This window comes from Haliotis asinina, chromosome 7, assembly GCF_037392515.1.
Source record: "Haliotis asinina isolate JCU_RB_2024 chromosome 7, JCU_Hal_asi_v2, whole genome shotgun sequence".
NCBI classification, from domain to species: domain Eukaryota; kingdom Metazoa; phylum Mollusca; class Gastropoda; order Lepetellida; family Haliotidae; genus Haliotis; species Haliotis asinina.
Genome location: NC_090286.1, coordinates 2,608,392 through 2,623,703, shown reverse-complemented (window position 1 = coordinate 2,623,703; position 15,312 = coordinate 2,608,392). Strand labels below are relative to the sequence as shown.

The 15,312-nt window shown below is 43.2% G+C and overlaps 1 protein-coding gene across 3 annotated transcripts in view; it reads left to right on the top strand.

Moving 5' to 3' along the window:
- LOC137290776 (uncharacterized) overlaps window positions 1-15,312 on the top strand; it is an 81,546-nt gene that overhangs the window by 26,736 nt on the left and 39,498 nt on the right. For 2 of the 3 annotated variants that reach the window (XM_067821895.1, XM_067821893.1), the window contains exon 2: window positions 14,142-14,321. In XM_067821895.1, coding sequence (XP_067677996.1) covers window positions 14,201-14,321 — 121 coding nt within the window. In that variant the 5' untranslated portion in view covers window positions 14,142-14,200. Of the gene's footprint in view, window positions 1-14,108; window positions 14,322-15,312 lie in introns of those variants that run through there. The other variant, XM_067821894.1, reaches the window with a different exon arrangement.

Sequence of the window (15,312 nt, the reverse complement as noted above, 5' to 3'; positions counted from 1 at the left end):
TATAGCGTTCTAGGTATTCTCGTATCTGCTGAAAACTGGTATCGATTGATGCGTCAATGGTCTCTGTATGTGTGACGACCTCTTGTTGACCTCGGAAGTAAGGCTGAACATATTCAGTGGTACTCCCAACCTGCTTATCGAGCGACATTTTCACTGTGATCTGAAACTTGATACTTCCTAGGTTATTTAGTTCCTGGTTGACCTTATCAGCTATCAGAGGCTTGATATCTGTAATGTCTATGTTTCTATCAACGTGCATGCGCCAACCTCTCAAATAGTTGCCTACAGCGCGCTCAGTGCGCACGAACTGTAGGTCAATAGCTCTATTCTGTCGTAATAATTCTACAAGCTGTGGTTTTCTCATACTGGAATACCCGCCTAAACCCAAATCGTGTGCCTCGGCTTTCAGTTGTTTTACAGTGGGAGGTTTTGCTACGGGGGCATGTGATAACAATGCGGTTAACCCGGCTCTCCCCAGGTTTGAATAACCCGTGTATCCAAGCTGTTTTGCTTGAGCTTTTAATTGTGTTACCGTAGGAGGGGCTTCTAAACCTAGTAATCTCAACAATGCTGACTTCCGCATTCGAGAATACCCGATCACACCTCTCTGTTTTGCGACCTGCTTCAGCTCGCGTACAGTAGACATAGTGTTTACACCTAAGAGAACCAATGTCTAATTGGTTCACAGTAAGGGGAGGTAACCCTTAAGTGGCTGTTTCACGCACTGTAATTGGAGTCTATCTTGAGCAGCCGCCTACGTTCTTTTATGTAGCCCTTTTTATTCTCGTAGATGAGTTGATGTCTGACTACGTTCGCTCCGTGAGCTTTACATAGACAGTAGTGTCCTTTAACCCCGATACCACACACAGAACACGTGTAGTTAGGACTTCCCATATGGAAACAACAGAACCCCTGATTCCTGCATTTCCTACCACAGGCCTCGGTCTTCCCCATAAGTATGTATTCGCATCGGTATGGAGCGGGTCTCATGTTTACTTATATAGGTATTTTAATTTAATTGCTTCGCAACCAACGCAGTAGCTGCTATACCCAACACTATGAAGACCAGTTCACGATTCATTTGCCCCTTGGATGGTGTGTAGTACTGAGTGAGTGTGGGTTTATTGAGCGGTTCCAATTGTTTACCAGTTAGTAGGTAGTATTCTTTCATTGCTTCATCGACATCGTTGAATGTTTGAACGGCATGGTTTTCACGCGTGAGTTGTTCGTTAATAAAATCGATCCTCTGGAGACGTTTTTTAGCGTACTCGGCCTGTACCCTTTGTAATTTCTCAGTAGCGAGATCGTGCCGCTTCCTTTCTTCCTGTATTTCAGCCGCGTGATCATCTCGTAGTTTCGAGAAGAGGAAATTACTCCCGGAAAATGCCAGGGCATTCACTAACGCCCCACCGACCATCATAGCTATCGTGGCCATCCCTATATTTATTTCATTATATTATCAGGTATTATTCCTTGTTTTACTAGGATGTCTTTTGTGGCCATCGCCATACCAAGGTTCATTATGAGCATACCCATATCCTGCAGGTTGAAATCTAGCTTGATAGTTGGTTGTTTAAGCACCATTTTAGTCAACCGAGCGTACCCTACAGCTAGACTGGCGACCACTGTGGCGTGGTATGCGTCGTTGACGAACGTTTTCCCCTCAGACATTATGTATATGATATAAAAATATTTAAATTATAACATGATATGCGGGTCTACCGTGGGGGTGGGGGGCTCACTGTTGGGTGGTGGCTCACTGTGGGAGGGTACCCCCACGTATAACCATGTTATAACCACGGCAGCAGTTACGCCTACAGCCAACAACAGTCGGGTTGGGTTGGCTACTTTATGTTGGTTACACCACCGTTTTTTACCGGCAGCTACTCTCTTAGGATTCTTCTGCCTGGTTACTGTTGGGGGTACCCCCACTGTGGTCACTTCCCTCACTGGTTCCTGTGAAGGGGTCTCCACCGTCACTGTTTCCACTGGTTCCTGTGCAGTATCCATCTATACTATTATTATTATTCTTTCTCTCAAATTGACAATGTTTTGCCGTGATAATCGCCGCCGTCACTGGAGCCAACAACATACCATATTTGTGGTACAACTCGCAGCTGATAGAGCTCACGGCGTGTTCGATAAAAGGGTCTTTATCTAGGTCCTCCCACAGGTAAAGTCGGCGCTCTGGTGGAATGGGAAGGAAGTATGACACAATACCGGTGTATATCTGGGTCATAGCCGATCCTATTGTCTTTGTCATTTCTGCTCCGAGCCGGGACTCGTATCTAGCGTACAGCTTATCGATTTCTTCGGCTGACATTTTGTGAATTTTATCCGGAGTGTAGTCTCCAAAGTAATGTTTGGCTTTGCCACCAACAGCCAACGCCACCAGTTTCTCTCGCTTGGGGTAATCCCCCACACCCCCAGTGGGGCCTGCCGTACCCCCAGGTACCAACTGTTCGAGCAATTCCTCACACTCCATCTTATAATATAACAAGTAAGATTTAGTTTTAACTATATAATACCCGATACAGACAAAACACAGAGAAATGAAGGTTAAGTTGCACACGACAAATACTTCAAATATCATAGCTATATACTTAGCTTTGCTTAGCTTTGCTTAGCTTTGCTTAGCTTTAGCATACTATATATGCTACTGGTTGGTCGGTCTTGAGCACGAGCTTAGCGTGTTTAGTTTCAGCGAGCTGTTTCTTCACCCGTTCCCGTTCTAATTTGCTCATCACATCGTTCTCTCTCAAACACTCCTCGAACGAATCCCTGTCCTTGCAGTGAAATAAGGCCACCCATCGCGTCTGCTCCCTGAGGTCTTTCAACACTGAGTTGAACTTCTGCGTTAGCACCCAGACGCTGTGATTTGCATGCCGGCCGGAGAAGGCCAGGTACGATAGCATGTCTCTCTTTTTTGTTATCTCGCGATTAGCGCTGCAGTCGTCCAGTATGAACAGCGTCGGTTCCCCTTTAAATTTCTCGTGAAGAGCTTTCAACCAGTCCTGCAGGCGTGTTCCAGGGTCGATTTTGTGTACGTCCGGGTCCGTCATCACCCAAGGTCGCGCGTACGTTTTATTCATGCTCAGAGTAGGGCACATGATAACGATGTTACCGAACACATCCTTGTAGTAACCCTCTAACATGTCCAACACGAAAACGGTCTTCCCACAGCCAGTCTGCCCGCATATGATAGCGCAGTGTGGGTCAGTGGGTATTTGTGGGTACCTCCGGGGGTCTCCCCCATCAGTAGATGGCTTGCACGAATCTCCCATTGTCTATATTAAGTTGCGCGTCCATAATAACGTACAGATATAATTTCAACTTACCAGCGGTTTGAGCCTTCTTAGTAATCTGGATGGTTATCCCTTCGCTGCCGTTATCTATACGGCGTCCGCTACCGTGCAGTTTATCATCATCCGTGGATCGCATGTCCAACCATAGGGCGTACTTGGTGGTCAGGTATTCACCGATCTGCACGGAGCCGAGGTCCAGGTCCTTTGTTATGTAATCCCCCACTGGTAGCTTTTTTATCTCATCCCACTGCTGGTGTGGTCTCATACCATGACTGAACAGCTGGTTGGGCACGCCCTCGATGGTCACTTCCACCTTTTCAATCTCGGGGTTGAAAAACTTCTCGCTGTCCCTCCGGAATGGATCGTAATCCTCCACGGGGACGACCAGGATACCTTTCATCGATCGCGCCGGCACGTTCAGGTTGATATTCCACACAGTGTCGCTCTTATCTCGCACGACTGATCTATGTCTCAATACACGATCGTACAGTATAGCCATCTTCCCAGAGTACTGACTTCGAACCTGCCTGGCCAGCTCCGGGCTAGTGACCATGTCGAACTCCAGAGAGATGTTGTCTATGGCATAACTGGCCTCATCACCGTTCGGCGTACGCACTACTTTGCTATAGTCGTTAAACGTGAGCTCGTATTCAAGCCTATCACCCAGCGCGGCCTGGTAAAACGGCGCGTGTCCCGTGAGCAACTCGAAGTCTAGCGGCACGCAGAATCGATTCCCGTATGCTAGAGCGATGGCCTTTTCACCGTCCGATAGCTTGTCTAACTGGTCTGGCGTGAAGACGTACCCTATGCGCGCCCGGGTTGATTTGCTGATACCCTGGTACACATCATTGACTCGTTCTCTCTCGCTTTTCCAGAGATCCCTGTAGCAGTGAAACACGTCGCTGTCGTCGATGCTCAGCACCTCGTTACCGCTGATCTTGACGGTCGTTTTCTTGATGATGGCTCGCCCCACGTTCCGCACTAGCTCGCGTTTGTCGTTGTCGGAGGTCAATGTGATATTGAACGCCAGTCGAACAGTGCCTGGTACAATAAGGTCATTCTCACCAAGGTTTGGAAATCTAACCAGCAGAGTTTGATTCTGGTCTATCTTGCTGGGATTATTGGTGATGGTCACCGACTGACGCACGGCTCTGGCTCCTAATGGCTCTCTCAATCTTCTAAAAGGATCTAATTTTCTGCCGTACATTGTTATATATAAATAAAATATATTTTAATACTAAATAATGGATGAAGACATACCTATGGAGGAGATGCGGGGTGATAGTGCCCAGGCATCCGATGAGCAGGAGACCTCATTTACTAGTTTACCAATGAACCAAGAACTTTTGGAAACAACGGTAAATGATTATTACGAAAGTTTAAGCAGCTCTAAAAACTACGTTGAACCACAGGGTCGATACTATGATAATTTTTTTATTGATAAAAAGGGTGTTCTATGCCTTAAGTCTAAACCAGAGGTTTACCTCTTTGACAAGCGCACTAAAAAACCACTGGCCTTGTCAACTCTAGCCAGCCGCCATGGTGGTGTCGAATTTATCCGTGAAAATCTAAACATGCGTAATTACGGTGGTGCAATACCTAAGGCCGTTGAAAAAGATCTGCAAGCTACCAGATCCCACCTCACCACTAGAGATGAAATGACACCACAGCGTGCTACAGAAGCATCGGACAGCATAGAAAAACTGTTGAGCACCTACTGGGACAAACCGTTACCGGGGTTTGACTTTCCGGTAAGGGAACTGCACGGCTTAGACGAAGCCGTGAAACGCGTGCGTGGAGAGCTCGTGAACAACATGGGGAAACTGAACGAAATCGACGAGCACATCGCTAGGGAAAAAACCAAACTCAACGAAACTGAAAACGATGATATGAAGCGTCGTATCAATGAACGACTACGTGATTTAGAAGACGAGAGACGTACACGATTGGAATCCGCTTCCTCGAATCGTGAACAGCTTCGATCCCAGATCAGTCGCATTCGGGAAACAATCGATAGAATACTGAACGAGGATACAACTTTAGCCAACAGGATTCGGATATTATTCCGGGAGCAAGGGATCACCATCGCAAGCATTCTGACTGCATTTGGTTTCATCATATCAACCCTGGTGGTGTCACTGGTGGGGGGAACCCCCACACCTGCCGGCGGGGGAACTCCCACTCCCACAGGCGGTGGTGTTAAAGACTGGATAAAAAAACTCGGGGAAGGCCTAGCTAAACTGGCTGGTAAAGCCGCCGAAGCCCTTCCCGGCATCCTGGGTAGCATCGTCTCGTGGTTGTTGAGCGCTCTGTCTAAAACTGCCATGTGGCTCAGTCAAAACCTGTGGGCAGCCATCGTCGCCGTGGCTGGTCTGGTGTACGTAGCGGCTAAGAAATCTTTAACCAAATAAGTCCCAAAGTTACCCCACCAACCACTAAGGCTGTTTTATTATCAATATGCTGCTGATAGGGGGGTACCCCCACATGTATATGGGGGTGTGTGGGGGGCACATGAACTTTAGGCTCCGGGGGTGGCGCCACTATACCCGTTTCACGTGGTGGGATGTGTGGGATATAGGCGGTGTTAATATCGGGGTTGATACCCAACTTTTGATCCTTCGTGGCTATGACTATTTTGTTGTTATAACCCACCACTTTTTTTATTCTCAGTTGCATATCACTCGGAGCCATGTACAACCCCACGCCGAACACGTAATTGACTTTCGATCTGGCGTATTCTAACACGTTTTGGTAGCGTTCGATGGCCCGCGGGAGATCAACTGGAGAATTGATAGCATCCTCAACGTTGGAAACGAACTGTTTCTGAGCGTCGTAAGCAGTTCCCTTACCGAGGATGTTGGAACGCGTCATAGACTGCGCACCCAACAGCGCCCACACGTACGTTCGAATCGAGTCGTTCAAGCGTATTGTACCAGCACGAGTGAATTCTTTCGATGTTTTTGAGATCATTTTAGTCCAGGCTGTGGCTGCATCAGGATTGGTTTGCTTTATACAGCTGACATGGATCTGTTCATTCGTTGTGGGGCCTGTAAATGTATGACGGTGTGGGTTGTATGAACCATCTTTAGAACCGGCCTGATATGTTCCGGACCTGTAGAAGTACACGAGAACTATACCGAGACCATGGTTCACACCAGGAAGGCGAAAGTCTTTATTCGTTGGAATCTCAAACTCCCCACAAACACGTTCATAAGCGCGTTTATCATAGGGGTTATTCGTCATACTCCGCGCTTTATCTTGGGGAAGAGGAGCACTTATTTCCTTCAATATTCGTCTCGTTTGATAATAAATATGAAACAAAATAACCGCCTTACTCAGTTCGTCTATACCGTAGTCTAGTGTCACACCCGACCCTGTCGTCGCACACCACACAGCAAAGTTGAGTTGGTTCTGCCAAAACTGCATTGGGTTTTGATTCCAGTTTACCACCGCCTGCGCGTTATTAACGGACACGACATAGTTTTCAAAGATATTAATAAAGGTTGTTTTAAACCCCGTGCCATCTGCATTCACCACGATTTTCAAGTGTGCTAAGTCCATATTATAATATATAATTCATATATTATAATATGTACATAACACTTCCAGGAATAACGAGCGGTGAGGCCGTTCAGCTGACGCACGCGATCGATAACACGTCAGGCCAACTCGAAGTCGCACTCTGCGATATCACCTACCTACCGCAGTGGACTAACATCAATATCAGCAACAATAAGCTGTTCGTCAGTGGAACTCGCAGCCAGATAACTGACGGCTACTACAGCGTGTGCTCTCTAAACGACGAGGTCTTCAAACCCCTGGGAGCCGAACTCAAGATGAACGACTCAAACGGTACAGTGGTGTTAATCAACAACGGAAGAAACCCCTTGAGGCTCGGCCTACCATTAGCGAGGATACTCGGTATGTCTCCTGACGAGATAAAACCAACAACAACCGTCACAGGCACGAAGTTACCCGACCTAGTACCGAACCGAGAGCTGTACATTCATCTCGGTCAGGTGAGCACAACGTACAACATTCAAGGAGGTCACCCTTCCACTATACTGAGAGCAGTGCCGGTGAAAACTGAGAAATACAACGATGGTAGAACCGAGTCGTTTTCACCACGGCAGTATAAAAAATTAATCCAGGGCAACATACCTGAGCTGACAATATCGGTGTTAGATATAAATCATAATCCTGTAAATATAGGATACCTCAGCTTAACGCTTCATGTAAAATGACCAGCGCACAAGGGCCCGGAGTGAAAAAATGCGTCAATATCGGGATCTCCGACCTCGGAGACACGCGCGGTTTCGACGCTCCCGGAGTAGATGGTAAATCGTACGCCTTGCAACTGAAAAACATTTACAAACGCGTTGAAATCCCCTCCGGTGGAGCCCTAAGTGATATGATAGATACCACAAGAGCAACAGTCAACACTAAGTACGCCCTTGTCAACACCGGTGATAATAACTGGATAATATACCCATCATTCGGGGGTAAACTGTTCGACTTAGACGATGTTGAGAGCACTACCGTCGTCCAAAACAAACCATATATACTCGTCTTCACCGAAGATGACAAGTGGGTGTTGTTACCCGATAACGACGACTGGTTTCTCAATATTAGACTCGTCTCTCCCTACGTGTTCACGGATAACAAAGACAACCACCTAAACAAAGTCGTGAACAATGGAACCCTGCTCGTGGCTTACGTCCCAACTCAGAGACGTAGCATAGTCGTCAGCCCACTCAACACTATGGCAGCCCACATGCTATCGAGTAAACCGGCCATACAAAACGTGAAATTGCAGTTGGTGTCTGAATTCGAAGGCGTGGTCAGTATACTAGAGAGTCTGCCGGCAAACTCAACACTAATCATCAAAGTCTACCTAGGGGAACCATCGGGGAATAATATCGAGATCGTGAAGGGGATCAAACTCGGGTGGGTGAAACGACACCAGTATCAAGTTTGTAACGTTTACGTGCGGGTTGGTACCGACTCCAACACCAGTCTGCAGGGGGTCAACGTGATCGTGGAAAACAAGATATCACTAACCAATATCTTCCTGCCTGACAACATACACTTCATGGGTATGAAGTTCACCCCTGAACTATTATCAAAAAACCAGTTGGAAATTATATCGTAATAGTATAATAATGACCAGTCATCATCCCAACACTACGCTTAACGACCTGGGAGATACGGAGGGATTCGATCAGCCTGGTGAGGAAGATGAATTATACATCCTGCACTTCAAAGACAACGTGTACAGACGGGTGTCGTTATCAGATTTAAAAGAGCCCAAATGGTTGATCAACTTAACATTCACCTCACCTTATATCACATTAAAAGATGGGGTGGAAGAATTGGAGTTGGTCTCTAAGATTAGGAATAACGGTATCTGGCCCGGGGATTTCATTCCGGAGAGTGAATTATACATGTTAACTCTTGGTGTCGAAAAAAATATGTTAAAGTCTGGAGCAAAAAAAAATAAATTAACATTTAGCAATAATTTTTATAGCAAATATCTTGATAGAATATTCCTCCCTTTCACACTCATCATAGAAGTCTTCTTTTCTTATTTAGGTAATGAAAACACCTCAAGAGTACACCAAATTTTACCCGGGGTGTCAATACACTGGTTTGACGAACACCTAGACCAATATTGTCGTATTGTTATACAATGGGATACCTACGAGGACCCTATAAACCGCTTAATAAGCCTCAGTGGGGTTTTTATTACAACAGAAAGTTTTATTAGACTCTCACCTATTACCCTGACTAGTGGTCTAGACCTTATAGACTTCAAATTCATTAATAGACTATTAACTGAAACCCAATTAAAATATCTTTCATAATATATATTATAGGATGGGTCTGTATCCAGTTGTAGAGGAAGTAGCGAAGACGTTGGAAACCGTAGATGGGTTCCGCTTGAGGCAGTTATGTGATGTAAAACGTCAACTAGAACAAGACCGTGACACGCGGAAAGCACTATGTAAGAAGTACAATAGAGCTTTCAATATCGTGGACGGTGCTGACACTGCCCTTATGGCAACCAGCATGGGACTAGGGGCGGCAGGCGTTGGGTTGTTAACCACCATCGTGGCTGCACCTATAGTGCTAGGTTTTGAAATAACAGCTGGGATAGCGGGGGTGTTAGGGTTGGCGCTTAAGTTGGTATCACGCAGACTGCATCGTAAGGCATTGAAACACGACGAGATCAGGGTTCTGGCCGAAGCAAAGCTGAACACAGTGAGTGAGCGTATTTCCACGGCACTCTCTGATAGTAAGATCTCAGAAGAGGAGTTTCGTTCAATCCTCTCTGAACTCAAAATATATAACGGAATGAAACAAGATATTCGATCCAAGTCTCGTAAGTCTGCTATCAGCGAGGACGAGAAAAAAAAGTACATAGCACAGGGGATACAAAAAGCCCAGCAAGCCTTTATTATGAACACCAAAGAGATCGTAGGCGGTTCACGTTAAACTGTTTCATCGATATAAACGTGACATAGACACCCAACCTTTTTGTAGTAGGGGTAATAATAGCAAGAGCTAAGGTCCCAACCAAAGCCTTATTTACTAAATAAGGCTTTGTAGAGACATTTCTTGAAAGTGAGCCAGAACTGTCATTCCCTATACTACTCAATTATAAGCGTGTAATCACGAATCAAAAGTGCAATATTTTGTATTAGGGTTTACCTCTCTTGAAACGAAACTTAACAAACCTATTCACTGCATATGCATTGTGAGTGCAGCATAGCTGTTGAAACCACCCTTTGCCCCTGTGGTGGGGAAGTTGTTTAAACTCTGATTTTTTTCATTGTATTTTTTTTACTTTATAGGTTGAACTGGCATTAAAATTGTTGGTTTCAGCATGTACATACCGAAAGGTATCAGAATCTGCAAAGTTGTGTTTTATGTTGCATATCACTTTTAAATTAATGAAACAGAGTTCATAATGATACCTAATTAGCTATTACTGTATGTCTCCAGCCCGTTCAGTACATCAGATCATGTTTTTATATAAGGCAATGGAAGAGAATTATGACGGTATTGATATAACATTTCAATGTTTTTCATGCCTTTCATGAAATAGTCTATATCTTATTCATACAGTAACCATGTTAAGCTTGAATAATTGATTATGTGACTATATGAGTGTTCCTTAAAGGTCACATGCAACATAAAACACAACTTTGCAGATTCTGATACCTTTCGGTATGCACTTACCGAAACAAATCATAAAAAATGCCAATTCAACCTATAAAGTTGAAAAAAAAACGCGATGAAAAAAAAGCCCGCGAAATCGGAGTTCAAACGTTTCACTAAATTCCCCCCAGCGCTGGGGGGAAAACTGGTTTCAATAGCTCTGCTGCGCTGCGTCCATAACGCATGCGCAGTGAATAGGTTCGCGGAGCTTGAAACAGTATGCATGCCCAGCGTCTGAGGTCGTGAGCAGTAGTCTAATCTTGGTTGTGTACACAAACAAGTACATAATCTACTTCTTACATGAAAAACCTTGTTGATTGTGGTAAGCAGTCTCTGTCACAGAGAAAGCTCAGTGTCTGGTTTATTCACACCTATATGTCTGCCTGTCTGTCTGCTAAAGACAACATGCAATACACAGCTTCAATCATTGACCACATGCAATTTGAACTTAACACCTATCAGACTATACGACATAAAGAAAATAAGATGATTTATGACTCGTGCACCCGAGTCCCGTGTCTGCCACATTATGTAACTAGGCACGTGTGATACACATGACATGTTTTTATGTCTGTGGGTTGCAAACAAACAACATTAATTTTTTTCGGATGACTGGATCTGACGGAAACTGGTGCAAACTCTTGTCTGCTTCAAGTCCTGCTTTGTACTTGGACGAACGACAGTTTCCAGTTCACCAACTCTGCGGAGATAATTTTTGATTGGATCGAACGAAAATTCAGAGAACATGTATTTTCCAAACCCAACATCTCTATATACATTCTTCATGGATAACGACTTCTTTTAGTGTATATGATTTTGTTTGACAACAGTATATGAATCCATACTGAAACGACGCATCAAGTACACAAAAAAGAAGTTGTTATCCATAAAGAATCTTACTTTCTTGTGACTGGCTATACTTCTAACATGCCCATCAAACAGATCATCTTTCTGTACACACAATGAACCCTCAGCATATCAGCAAATGAAACAGCCAATCAGAAGCCGTCGTTACACTTGAGTGCATATCCACCCGCTATGACTGGGTTCGGTCTCCCGAGGGCTTCGTTTCGGGGGAAGTAAGCCCAAGTACAAAATATTGCACCTTTGAATCGCGATTGTATGCTTATAATTTTGTTTGTTTGTTTTTTTAAAAGCAGCAATGTATATTATATGTCATGAATAAGTGATAAATGTGTTTTAATTATGTTTGATTTTTTGGTTGCATGTGACCTTTAAGAAGTAGATTGATAGGGAATGAAATAATTAATGACTTGTGAACTTGAACTTGCTATTATATAGATCATGTGACACCCCACTGTCTAAGTTAGAAGAAATAAACGACTTCTAACTTTATCTCCTGTTACTTACTGTGAAGAATTTCCCTTTGCTGTCCGTTGTAGTTGTCAAATACCGTAGGGAAAAATACCGGAATTGGAACTGACCAGAACTGCTCAGAACTGATATCTTGACGATAACTGTCATGTGGTAATCAATGTTTGCTAGCCAGTACAAGCTTTCCAAATGTTGATGGTCAGTCCAGGGATTGGTGGTATGGCTATCACTGTGCTCTGATAGTATTTGTAATATTCAGGGATGAGGATTTTCACAGATCCCACTGTTGCAATTATGCTTGGGTCGTTCTTGTGAATCGTCTAAACCTCTGGCCTCCAACTCCAAAACCCCTGGCTCATTTTCCATTTCACTCATACCCATTCTCATCCCTTAATATTGGTCACTGCATTGTCTGGTTCGGTGTTGATTATTTACGGGTTAATGTCAAACAGCTGGGATATTGCTATGGTGTTATCAACATACAAATGTTGGACTCCCTGAGTGTCAGGAGTAGAACCTTAGGTGTGAGGTGAAACAATCAAATGCTCACCAATGAGCTTACTTAGTGAGTGAGTGAGTTTAGTTTTACGCCAGACTCAGCAATATTCCAGCTATATGGTGGCGGTCTGTAAATAATCGAGCCTGGACCAGACAATCCAGTGATCAACAACATGTGCATCGATCTGCGCAATTGGGAACCGATGACATGTGTCAACCAAGTCAGCGAACCCGACCAGCCGATCTCGTTAGTTGCCTCTTTCGACAAGCACATTCGCCTTTTATGGCAAGCATGGGTTGCTGAAGGCCTATTCTACCCCGGGACCTTCAGGGGTCATTGAGCTTTGTATAACTACTCTCTTCAATGAATTATGTGTGGAAACTTGATGAAAATGAGCACCTGCTGAGTGATATATCTAATTTTGGTTCCATTTTTATGTTGGTGTTTGTTGGTATATATTATTTAGCGAACATTTGGCAGATTGTATTTGAGTTTGAACCAGATATGCTACGTTATGAGTGATGTGTCATTCTGTTGGGGTAATAAGCCATGTCACAAAAATATGGGACAGCATATGTTTATTCATACAACACCCAAAGGTTCATCTGTAGTTATCATTTAATGGGCTGCATCTAAATTATGTTCCTGATGCTGTTTTGATATTAATCCAAGCCTAAGTATGTCACCACTCACAAGTGATGTGAAATATTATTTGTTTAAGGTTTTGTTTTGATTATCGATTTATGTGATCTAAATCAACAGCCAGCCCAGATAATAATGTTGGATAATGAAGCTGGAAGTAATGCCATGATATGTCTTAAACTATCGATACATTCTAAACTGTATTCATCAGTGTTGGGAAGTGGTTAAAATCTCACGATTGATGTTTGTTTCATTACCAACAGACAATCATTAAAAAAAGTTGGTCAGCTTCATTTTTCAGATTTTCCTGTCCAGGTTGTTATTGCAGATATGTTCAACTTGATACAACTTGATGCTTTAAGGTGATGACTAATATGTCATGAACATACACTTCCAGGCATCTTAAAGGAATATATAGTCATGACTTTTCAGTTCGTGAAGTGAGTCTTCTAAGAATTTAAAAAGTTTTCAAGCCCTGACAACTCTGAAGATATGTTCGATTGTCAAACAGTATAACAATTGTTTCTATCTGATTATTAGAACATGCGATTGATTGCTTGGTCACATAGCCTCTATGACCAGTCTTTGATTATTTTAAGTAGTAATCATCACTAGTATTGATATTTAGATTTGAAAATATTAGTTTTTCATTAATTTTTTAAATAATGCTGCGAAAATAGATATCGCGATATATATGAAACATGATATGGGTATCATGATACGTATTGATCCACGAAACATGTATCGAGACTTCCCTACAAATTGGTCAACTAACTGACACTGAGGCGTGCACAGATAATCACCTTAACGTTTTAGTAATAAGTCATTCTGAGGATGTTTCAGAATGATTAGCCCAAACAAACCTGTAGGAGCCATGCTCTAACAGGCCGGTGGTGTCTCATGATCAACATGATCAAGAATAGGATATTTTGCTTGGGGACAGGCGATTAGCAAGCCATATTTTTCATGTAAGTCTGATAGGTTGCTTAGCTTCATTGGCATGATCAAGGATTTGCCCAACCTTTGTAGCAGCAATCATGTGTAGGCCTGGGCTTTTTTTTGGTGGTAGCTACACCCATGTTAGGCCAAACCTTGGAGTACCATGATTTATGTTATAATTTTATGTTTTTCTGTTTCAGGCTGTTTAGCTGACATCTGTTTGTAACCATGACAACGATGTTTACTGGTTACAAGCAGGATGATGCTTAAGATAACGGTGTTGGACCTGTTGCTCTTAATCCTGTATGGGGTCCAGTCTACAGAGGCAGAACATGTTTGCACGGAATCCTGTAAAGAATCGTTCTTCCCATGTACTGGATGTAAGTACTCTTCAAATTTGTTGACTTGAAAAACAAGTACTTTCCGACTATATTTTTGTGTGCTATTGCTCAAAATCTGCTTGAGGTGAGATAGCAGAGTCGTTCAAGAACTTGTTTAGCACAGAGGACTTGCGTCAAGTGGGTAGAATGCTTGAAGCCCTATTTTGAACTTATCTTATCTCATGTAGTGCATGTGCTCTCCTGCTTCATTTGTGGAGTTAGGCTGACCTTCATAAGACTTTCCAGGCATTTTCACATTCTTGGCCCAGGCACACTGTGGACCCAGCTATTGTTGCAACCCACAACCATGCATTTTTCTTTCAGCTGACCAGTCCCTGATTTCTCAAAACAAATCTAAGTCTTTATTCCAATTTCAAACTGAGTTTGACAATTTGAAACAGCTGAAATTTTAGCTAAACTGCATTTTTTAAATACGAAAGCCCAAACAACTTTAAGCAATATATTCACAAAACCCAAACTGTCTACCATTTTACCAGTGTGATAGCAATTTCAGGACATTCTGGGAAATGTATGTTCTCAAATTTGACTAAAAAGTCTAACTTAAGTCAAAACTCAGACTGAAGTTTGTTTCGAGAAATCGGGGCCAGGTGACTTCTTACTTCTGTTATCTGTTAAGTGCAGACCACCTACCATTACAGGTCACGCAAAGCCAAAATGTTTCCAATAGTGAATATATATATATATATATATATGCATATGTGTGTGTGCCACAATAAAACACAAATGTTGACCACAGTAAAGCACAAATGTTTTCCACAGTAAACACAAATGTTGACCACAGTAAAACACAAATGTTGACCACAGTAAAGCACAAATGTTGACCACAATTAAACACAAATGTTGACCACAATTAAAGACAAATAAAACACAAATGTTGACCACAGTAAAACACAAATGTTGACCACAGTAAAGCACAAATGTTGACCACAGTAAAGCACAAATGTTGACCACAGTAAAGCACAAATGTTGA